The following is a 10,919-nucleotide window of genomic DNA, read 5'->3' as shown; positions in this document are numbered from 1 at the left end:
AAAAAAAACTTAAGTGTTTATTTTAATGAAGGTAACGGTTTTCAATGCAACAAAAAAATACTTATTTCCAATTTAAGGAATCCCATAATCAGTTCTTTAGGTTAAAAAACAGGGACATCTCATTTGCAGTAGCTAACTTTACAAAAAGTTTAAATCCACATTAGCTGGACCCAAAGGCTAAAGCCAATCACAGGTCACAAAGGCCAAAGCAGACTACAGCAGAGTTCTACGTCTTATGAACTTATTAATAAAAGAAGTCATACAAGTCCTTATGAATGTTGCTGTATCACTGTGTTGGAAAAGAGATCAACCACAGAAAAGTTGGTTACTATTTCGTAAAAGAATAGTCCGCAAGCAATAATGTTCCTGTTTGTGCACATACTAAGCATTTCCAGTCAGAGTCATTGACTGTTATAACAGTATGCTAAAGACATCATACAGACCCATCCAATACATCTTTTGTAAATGTAATTCCAGTATCTAACTTAACCAAGTGAAACAATATACAGTGGAATCCGCTTATAGTGGTCACGGATATAGTAATCAACCGCTTATAGTGTTCAAATTGGCTCTGGACCAACATGATTACTATAAGCAGATTCCACTGTATAAGTAAAATACACAAAATTAAAATTTTAAGCCTTTGTTTCTATTAAATGCATTGACTTCTTCCTGCAGCTAATAAAAATACATTTATGATCGAATAATACATTTGACTATTAAAAACATAACACAGAAATATGGGCTCAGCTTTTCTATCAGGCAGTTGCGTTACAGACAGTGTTTTCCTGGACTCAGAGAAATTACTGTTGGTGTAATGGCTCCTAGATTTAAAAATTCTTAAAATAGTCTAAGGATTTTGGAAAGCAGGCATCTTTAACATTAGCTTTGGCCTCCAGGACTAAAGTGATCAAACGTCACAGATTTCCAGAGATAGTCCCCATCTTAGATAACCTGTCCCGTGTCCCCTGCCTGCAATGTCCCTGATATTAGCCTCTGATGAATGAGAACTGTTATTACTTTTATTAAGGTTGCTGGGTAAAAGCCCAGAGTGAGCATGTAGCTTATAACAACAGCCAATACTGTTAATGCGTAGAGGGCTGATTGCACCACCTAGCAAAAAAAAATTCACACACAAGAAAAGTGCAAATCGAGCTTATTTGTTACATTGCTGATGTGAAAACCCACATTTATGACCCGTTCATACATGCTAGTCTGCAGGCCTTTGGGTATTTTTTTCGCTGACACAGGGCTTGCCCAATCATCATCACATGGGAGTGCAGCTGTTATGAAGAAGCGATAAAGCAGAAATGAATTAGAGAGAACCTGTGTGAAAAAGCTCTCTCCATTCAAATTTTGTTAAAATAATAGTAACATAAGGTGCGTTAAGCTAGGTTGGGTGTCATCAATGAATCAGTTTAACTAACTTAACCTCCCCATGTCTTTAACTTTGTAATTAACTTTGTTAACAGAATCTGACCGATTCTGCTCCACTATAAAACGTGTTTTATCACGCTTCCTTCTTGTTAAACCTTTTATTTATAAGAGCCCAAGTTCTCAACTGGATCTCAGTCAAGTGAGGAGTAGGATTGGGTCTTTTTCTGGCCATCTTTCAGGGCTCTGCTTGCTGAGCATGTGATGGAACGTGGATGCATGTGATGGAGCATCGACCCCCATAAAGATTGAGACCTCTGCTCACACCACAGACCACCTCCTGTTTAAACTGTTTACAGAAAGTATTTCGTGTGTGGAAGGAATTTTTTTTTTTTCCAACCTGAAAAGCTCCAACTGGCTCGTCCTCAATGTCTGTACTCCACTACCCTGCCAATGCGTTCTCCAAGCACTGCCTTGTGTTTACTGGTTATCAACACTGGCTCATCTATCTGCTGCAAATAATCCAATTTTAATGTTCATGCAAAACAATTTGGTAAACCTAAAATGTGCTGTATATTTCCTAAACCTTGAGATTTCTAATACGGTATTCGACCGTTTCATTCTGGCAGCTTTATTACAGTAACTGAATCCAAAGTGAAATTATCGTTGGAGTCTGACGGTTCTTTAAAATATCTCGAGGTCTTATTCACCAGTGTCAGTAGGTTGACGAAGGTTAGACCGACTGGGGCTTTGTCTGCACTTTATTGAGAGGAAGAAAATGTGAAGAAACAGCTATGCAATGAGAAAATGATTTGGATTTTCTGTTTTATCCGATTAGGATGCCTCCCTTTGGAGGTTAAGGAAGTTGGTGCCACACAGGCTAGACTGAGTATTTCAGAAAATGCTGATTATAGAAAATGGTTAAAAAAAACCAACAAGAACTAAATATCCACTAAGGAAAAAAATTAACAAATGTCTTGTCATGCATGGCCCCAATAACCATGAGGGTACTGATAAATTTTTACTGTCAGCTAAAGACTGAAACTGAAGCTACATTTGCCACAGGGTCACTAGAATTAGACAATAACCATGCCTTGCATCAAAGGTTCAGGCTGCTGGTGGTATATTGCTGTGCTAAAATTTAATTGGCATCCTTAAAGCCCCTTAGTTCCAACTGTGCATCATATAAACACCACAGTAATCAAAGTTCATCTCAAACTGTTAAGGACCACAGTGTAGCCATCTTTTAATTTCTACTTCGAGTGGCATATTACATTATGTGTTAGAGCTCATTGGTTTGATGCAATATCAGGTGCACAGCAGGTTGTAACTGGTTGAACAGCAGATCAACCTGGTACCAGATGTACCTAAAATAGCAGCAGGTAACTTTATTCATCTTAAATGTAAATGTATAACTGATGCTGAGCATGTACATAGTTTCAAGGATACTTAAGGGAAGAGTGCTTACTTTTAACATGATAGGCTGAGCTGTTAGTGAACCATGGAAATAAAGTGACTTGAGATAAGATGGGTTTTTATGATTAGTAGCTCAAACCATCATTATTCCAGCACTTCTATAACTGATCCTTGCAGCTGAAAGGCAGTCCAGACCGATAATGAGTGCTGCAGTTTTCTTCACCCATCTTTTCACCTGCTGGCATCTGATAGAAAGCTAAAGTTACATCAGCACAGTGGAGCTGTCACAACCCTTCCATCAAAGTGGTGCAGACATTTGGAAGATATATGGCCTCAGAAAATATTAATATCATATGATTTTACATATCAATAGATTTGTGTGCATTGGTGTACAGAAATGTTTGGAGATTTATCCATGTTATGCCTGTGTATACATAAGTGCATGTATGTTTTTGGGTAAATACATTCATCCAAGTAGATACTAAGGGCAAAAACTAAGATTTTCTATAAATTTACCAGAGGCATGTATCTAATCTGGTCTATGATGGCCAGATCATCTTTTAATTTTTTTTTACATTCTGATCTGATCATCTACAGTTTTAATTTAAACTGGTAAAACTATCACCAATAACTCTTATTTTGCAGAGTTATAATTAACATCATTTCTAGTCTTAGATTTGAGACTTCAGCAACAGTTTTATTTTCTGACCTAATCTAATTAAAAAGGTGCAGTAGCCTGAGAAGCAAAGCCCAACTTAATAAGCAGGTAGGTGTTTATCACGTCAAGTATAAACCCTCTTATTACATAAAGCTGTATTAAAAGTACTGATTATGAATATGTTTTTATAATTATATTATTCTTAACACAAATATGCAACTCTATATTTCACACATCTGACAGTATTATTGTTTTTAACAACCAGAGAAAACAAAATCTCTCTAATTTACCTAGGAATTGTGCATACAGCATATTATAGGGACAGAAAGTTAAAGACAGTATTTATATTCTTTAAGTAAAGCATGTGGTTAATGTTTAATGATGGCTCTTATGATTTTTAATGAAGCTTTTTAATTAATTTCAAAAACACTCTTACATTCACCTGAATGTGCTTTCCAGCACCAATCAGATGTGGGCAGCAATCCAAATTCAGAGGACTGGTACCGAAGCATTTAATCCATCCTATCAAGTCTCAGCCAGTGAAGCTATTCAGAGCAGTGATTATATGCTCTGCATAAAGAGCCGTTTGAAAAGCAGGCTTTTAAAAGGGGGAAAGTAAACCAAATTGAAAGGAACTGTGTCTCTGTATGTCAGGAATATATACATCTTTGATCAAATGTGCATAATTACCTTCTAAATTACAAGTTTTAGAGCATCATCCCCTTTCTTTTAAATTTTTTTTTTTAAATATCTAGTGTAGTGTTATTATAAGTTTTGGATCATTGGCTACTTATGTACTTTGATGTTGCACAGAACTACAATTGTAATTCCTGCAGCCTGCATATTATGCAATGACAAATCAGAATGTGGAATGAAATTAAATCAACTTCGGAAATGTTCTATAATGAAAACAAAAAAGAAAGAACAGCAGCTGGACAAACATTACCTTAAAGAACACACACACACTTAGTTCTGCAATGGTTTAGTTTACCAGACCAAAATTCCATCATCAATCGATCAAAATAGCAATTCATCCATAACTTGCGCAGGTCAAAACTATGAGTGAACTCTCATGGTCACAGAATCCACATGCTGAGGCAAAATAATAAACATTTTGACTCTGTTAACTATTAAGATTACTCAACTGCAGTTAGTTGCACAAACTTTTACTTAATGTAAATGCAAAAACATGCATTTTTTAGAAGTTAATATGTAAACACATGTTAAAAAGCATGTATAATTTAGCTTCAACTTCACAGCAATGCCTTACTGTTTGAATTTCTATAATATGATATAACATTATAGATAATGAAGTCAGTAAACCGTCAGTCAATGAAAAACACATGCAAAAGTAAAAAGGTGTTCAAGCACTTCTGTATGGAAGTTTACGATTTAACCATTTAAAAATAACTTTTACTTATGGCAAATTTGAGTCAAAAATAAAACAAAAAATTTGAATTATTTAACTATTTTAGTAAATGTCCTCAATTTAGAAGTAAAAGAAGCTGAAAAGGCAATATGTCTAACAAAAAATTAGAATGAACATTGGGCTCAAGATACCACCACTTCCCTGCTTTAGTTTTAACTTTGCACTTTTGAATAATTACAAACAGGCAGGCTGAGCCACCTGTGTGTCATTATTACCAGCCAGTCTTGCATTAGTTTAGTGTGACGTGCTTTAGATAGCAGCTAAACCTACTCTAAAAGCAACAATAACAACATTGCTGTGTGCATACATGTCTTGGTGAAAGTGGCAATCACCTGTGACCAACATATTTCTCATTTGACTGCCTGTACATGCCCCATCTGCACCGTGATGGTTCAGGAAACATACATGTACCATTACATCCCTGGCGTTTAATGGCTGTTTGCAGCCTGGGTGGTCCCATAATTCACCTCAGCCTTTAATCAGCAACCTGGCCCACCCTTGTCAGCTAATCCTAATGACAAAACTAGCATTGCATGGTCAAGCAGATGGAAAAAATAAGAATTTCAACAATGTATTTGTGTCTTTGCAGCCGTTGATGTTGATGTTTTGGCTTTATCTTAACAAAAAAGTTTTAGACAAAAACTTTAAGCAAATAGAAAATTATCCATCCAAAAAATTAAATTTTATCTGCAATGTTCAAACTCTACACATACTGAAACATATTCCCACCTTCCATGTTTGGCCTCTGTGGAGTCTGACCAGGCGCTGGAGGCGGTGATGTCAGAGTCTGGTATGGTGCCATCCTCCATCCCCAGGGCATAACGACATTGAGCTGGAAGGGAAAGGATTGAGGAAGGCAGAGAAGACAGACACAAGATAAAGATATGAGCAAAACTCTCATCTGTCCAGAAGAAACTTAATATTTTCACTGGAGTTGTCAGAGGCCATCATTGGTCACAGAGCATAAAGTTGTTATGTCATATCTTGGAAAACATCAGGGCTCGATGCTTCAGAGCCAAAACAGAAAATAAGTCTAGGGAGAAATGTAGGAGGCTGCTACTTTAGCTCTCGTTTGTTACAGAATAACTCACAACAGTCACAGTATTTGGCCAAATACATTACAAACACGGTCGACATTTAATTCCCATAACTGTTGCAGTGTTGAGGGGTTCCAACATAAAATTAAGTCACAACCCATAAAAAACATTTTCACTTTATTAAAACCTTTCAGCAGAGAAACTCAGCAGATGGTAGCTGTGACTGTGAGCTAAGCTGGTCTCAGGTTTAGGACTGAAACAATTAATCGGATTAATCGTGATTAATCGATTATTGAAATAATCGTCAACTAATTAAGCTATCGATTTATCGCTAACTGGAGTATAGAGTATCATGCAACAAACAAGTTTCACCTAGTTTAATTTTATAAAAAGTATTTTTAAAGGAGCCTTTTGATATCCAATTAATAATTGATTAATCAAAAAAATAATCTACAGATTTATCGATTTGCAAAATAATCGTTAGTCGCAGCCCTACTCAGGTTCAAGCTTTTCTACTCCTATAAGATTTTCTCTCCAGACTCAAATCAGCATCTTATCCCAGATTCTGCGAGTTATTTTTAACCAATGGAGATTGGAGTCACAGTCACTGGTTGCTGTGAGTTGGTGTTGATGAACTTTAAAACTCAAAGACTTTAAAATTAGCTGAAATTATTAAATCATAACGTACAAGGTTAAAAAAGTTAGTTAACATATATTCTAATACCAGCATTAAACCTACTGATGCCAAATGAAAAAGGTGGGAAACGGCTATCAGGTAACATGAGAAACTGAAGACGTTTGAAATAAACTAATGGTGATGTGTATCAGCCACGCTTCAGCTAAATCAGATCAGGATAGAGATTCACAAACTTAATCAAAACCAAATCTTTTTTTACCATACTGTACTTTACCATGTCAAATACACACTTTAGTGAGGATCGTGCACAGTATTAGAAGAGGTAAGATCTAAATAATTTTGTCTTCCTTATTATAATTACATTAATTCCGTTTAAAACTAAGGCAAACGGCTCTCTAGAAACAGCTAGAGGGCATTAACTCTGCTCCTTATTTTAATCATAACCAAGTAAGTACAGTTAACAAAAAACCCTTTTCATAGACAAAGTCGATTAGCTCTGTACATAAATAATATTCAAGTCATGCAAAACATGAAAAGAAGACAAAACATAAGAAGCACATTAAAATCATGACGGGATCAAACAACAAAGAGACAAAACAGTTTTTTCAGATCGAAGGCTACAAGCTGGTTAATGGATAAAAACACATAAGTGGGGGCAAAAAATATTTTAAACTCCCTTAAAATAACACATTTTATAGTATAAGAAAAATTAGTGTTTGCTAAAATAAATTTTGCCATGTTATGCTTTACTAAAATAGAGGCCAACTGTAATATTCAGTGCATCTTTAGTTTCCATAACTTCTATTTATGAATGAGGAACCTAGGAAGTTTTATGCCCCCTTTGGAGACAGGAAACACATCTCAGGTTACCTTTTCCTGTCTCCGAATATTTGTTATGTTTTAGTTTTTTCCAGCTATCTCTGTCCAACACACAGCAACAACCAAAGGGATCCAGCTATCCTGTACGGCTCCAGTTACCGGCACACCGAGATTTGTAGGAAGAAAAGCAAACTGAGGGCATAGAGGAAAAAAAAACAAAAAAAAAACAGACTGGTTTCAAATGTCTGGCCTGACTCAGATCCAGTGGCAGCTTTATCAAACGATCCAGATAGCATGGTCCCAGACAAAGATTAGCAGACAGCTATCTGCTCTAAAGTCATCAAAGGGAGGAGGCGGAGGGTGTTTGGTCAGTCATAGAGTGGGGGGGGGTGAAGGGAATGACATAGAGGGTTGGCTGAGGAGGGTGTGGGGAACGCATCTAACTCACTTTCTGTCACTGAGTCACAAAACAGGAATGTTGGGCTCCATGACAAACCCCCAAAAGCACAGTGGGTGACAGAGGGCGCGCACAGTTCATCCCCACCCTGAGGACAGGTGCCCATTTCATTACATCACCATCATCATTACACCACAATGTCTACAGCCAGCAATCTGCAGTCTTTTCACTTCTCTGTCTACTTCTGTGACTTCCAAGCTCACCTTCAGTCCCTGTGAATTTAACCCTTGCAGGAAATATTCTGGCATATTACCAATTTCAGTTTAGCACTTTCTGTCAGATAAAATATTTAATTCTACGTCTACTTTTAATCTTTTATAATAATACAAACAGGGCTGAGCTAGTGATTCAAATCTATTTACATCTCTATAAAGAGCAAACTGTGGGCAAAGAAGAAAAACAGACTGGTTTCAAATGTCTGGCCAGACTCTGTTCTAGTGGCAGCTTAATCACACTTTGCAAAATGTCGACAAAAAGTGAAATGGAGAGTTGGAGTTATTATTGGGATTTTATTTACTAATTATTTAATATCCAGTAACTTCTAACTTGTACCTTAGTGCCACTGAGTTACATAAGCAGGATTTTAAGTTTTTTTTTTTTACCAACAAGAATCATTATGACACCATTCCTGCAGTTTAGGGTTACCATAGCCGAAGGAGAGGAATTCCCCTCAACTATTCCTTTTCACTAAAAAATGATGAGCAAAAAAACAAAGGACTACCAGCGGAGAATCCTTCATCGCTCAGCTTTACAGCCTTACCATGTCTGCCGGTGATATAAATAGCTTAAGTTTGAACCTAAGACAACAGTTACTTAATCCAATGCTGACTTATTAAAGAAAAAACACCCCTCAAAAAATACACTTTGGTTAAATAAAAATCCAGCAAGCTAGTTGCTGAATGTTTGCCTTCAACAAGTTTTTTTTTAAACAACTTGCTAAAAGCCATCAACCAACAATCACTATAGTCTCATTGCACTTTAGTGTGATGCAAGTCTTTTTGACAGGACACTAATATTATAAAAGTTTTCATATAATAAGGTTCCTAACATTACTTTAAACTGCTTCCACATTGTTCAGTTGCCAGCAGCCTATTTTTTGTTCATACAAAAGTATATTGCAGAACAGAGTACTTTTGCAGAACTACCTTTTTTCCCCACAAACTCCAAGTGCTTAAATGATGGGTACCTTAAATAATCAGAAAGCGCTGCAGGTTAGACCTTACTGGAGGGAATTTGGGCTTTTAGCATGAAAAAGTTTTTGAGCATCACCATGGAGTAGCATGTAACTGTATTTCTCCCGTTATGATAAGAATTCATGTTATACCTTTTTATTTTTGCTACCTAAACTCTGTGAAACTTGGGTATTTCTGTGTGATGGTATCAAACATCTTCGATTTGATATTAGCCTTAAATACTTTGGTTCTGAAATGTTGTTTTGGATTCCGAAGCTTATTCACTGGTAAATAAAACCAAAACACACCAGGAATATTTTGTTAGAAAGAAATAGCTGATCACATTGTGAGAAAAGATTTTGCAGCATTTGCTTGAGGTCTTTGAGTTGTGCAGTAAAATCAGGGGAAGATCAGAGGACAAGTCTGCGCAATAATAAAGATTTTCATTTTCCAAATCATCTCTGCGGACAACACTATGACTGAAATATAACTACAACTTTATCGGATAAAATTAATTGGATTGCATTCTGATAACATATCTTGTTCTGTCAATACTGTTCTACAGGGGATATTATAATGCTTGAGTGTACAAGACATTAAGAATGATGGTAGAAAAAGTTGCTTCACTTTCCTTTTTCTGCTGACCTATGTGCTGCTTTTCCAGCTGTGAAATTGCATCTCCAGCAGAAAGTCTCCTGCTGTGAACTAAAGTGTAAACAGTAACTAAAGAATAAATCCGGTCCAGATTTTCCACATAGTCTCCTAAAAAGAAAAAATTCTCCTGTTCAAGGTATAAAAAAACAGGGCTCCACAAAGCCAGATGGCCTGGAGATGGGCCAGCCATCAAGAACTACCCAAAGATAAATCAGGTGTCACTTTGGACTAGGAGGCATGGTCCCATCTGCAAGTCAGGGCCATTTGTTGAATTTTTTTTCACAAAAGTCCCTGGAGGTGCATACTGTGTGACAGATTCTCACATAAATAAGGTGGGACGTTGTGGGGAGTTATTTCTATTAGGAGAGTCAAGTCACAGATAATCATCTCACATTGCGCCATAAAAAACAAAAAATTTTGTGGAGAAAACCTCCACAGTTACAACTAAAGATCATATACACCTAAGGGGCTGCTGGCTATAAAGACATGAGGTGTTAACAAAAGGCTCCAATAGAGTTGTTATAAATCTTGTCCTTAAGAAGTGCTGATGTTGATCATAAGTTATGTTTTTTGTTAAGTGAAAAAAAACATTAAATTCTTTAGCTTTTTAATGCTAACTGTCCTTTTTCTTCTTTTTTCTCTCTCTGTCGCTCAAACATGTTGTGATGTCACCTGTGGTCCTAACAAAAATAATATAGAATGGTGACAGTGAGGTTTTTTTAGGCCAACAATAAACTTAATTAAGAATCAATGCGTCTGCAAATCAGAAGGTTTTCTATCCATGTTGTTTACTAGTGGTATTTATTTTCAGAAAGATATTGTGAAAAAAATTGTACTTTGTGATATGATACAGCCTTACTGATGTGCAAAACAGGGACAGAAAACAATTGCTAAGGAATATTCTATCTTATGAAGCAGCAAATTATACTTTTACTCTTTTGTTGTATTTAATTTGTACAAAAACTTCTTGATTAATATAGACAAATATTACTCTGTATCTGTAGATTTGCAGTGATGCAGAAAGAGATATCCCCATATAGTTTGTTCTTTTTATGATATTTATGCTATTTTCATCCTTATTTTGCCGTAAATATTTCTTTAGCCAGTTCAATTTGCATTATTCAGAAAGGTGAAAAAAGTATTGTTGAATTTAAAAGTTCTGTAAGGGGAATCAGAGCAAGCTCAAATCAGTGACAGGAGTTCAGCTTCACAAATCACTGATTGGAAATTAGCCAAAACAATCTGATGAGTGCAGCTCTAATTTAC

General features: G+C 36.2%; 1 protein-coding gene across 6 annotated transcripts in view; it reads right to left on the bottom strand.

The window, feature by feature from the left end:
• The window catches only part of ddr1 (discoidin domain receptor tyrosine kinase 1), a 73,619-nt gene that overhangs the window by 36,572 nt on the left and 26,128 nt on the right, over positions 1–10,919 (bottom strand). For all 6 annotated transcript variants that reach the window (XM_015370752.1, XM_015370750.1, XM_015370753.1 and 3 more), the window contains exon 3: positions 5,607–5,709. In XM_015370752.1, coding sequence (XP_015226238.1) covers positions 5,607–5,709 — 103 coding nt within the window. The remainder of the gene's footprint in view (positions 1–5,606; positions 5,710–10,919) is intronic.

The sequence above is a fragment of the Cyprinodon variegatus genome, unplaced genomic scaffold (assembly GCF_000732505.1).
Source record: "Cyprinodon variegatus isolate N-32 unplaced genomic scaffold, C_variegatus-1.0 Scaffold48, whole genome shotgun sequence".
Taxonomy (NCBI): domain Eukaryota; kingdom Metazoa; phylum Chordata; class Actinopteri; order Cyprinodontiformes; family Cyprinodontidae; genus Cyprinodon; species Cyprinodon variegatus.
The sequence above is the reverse complement of the archived record's forward strand: the minus strand, read 5'-3'. Positions and strand labels throughout refer to the sequence as shown.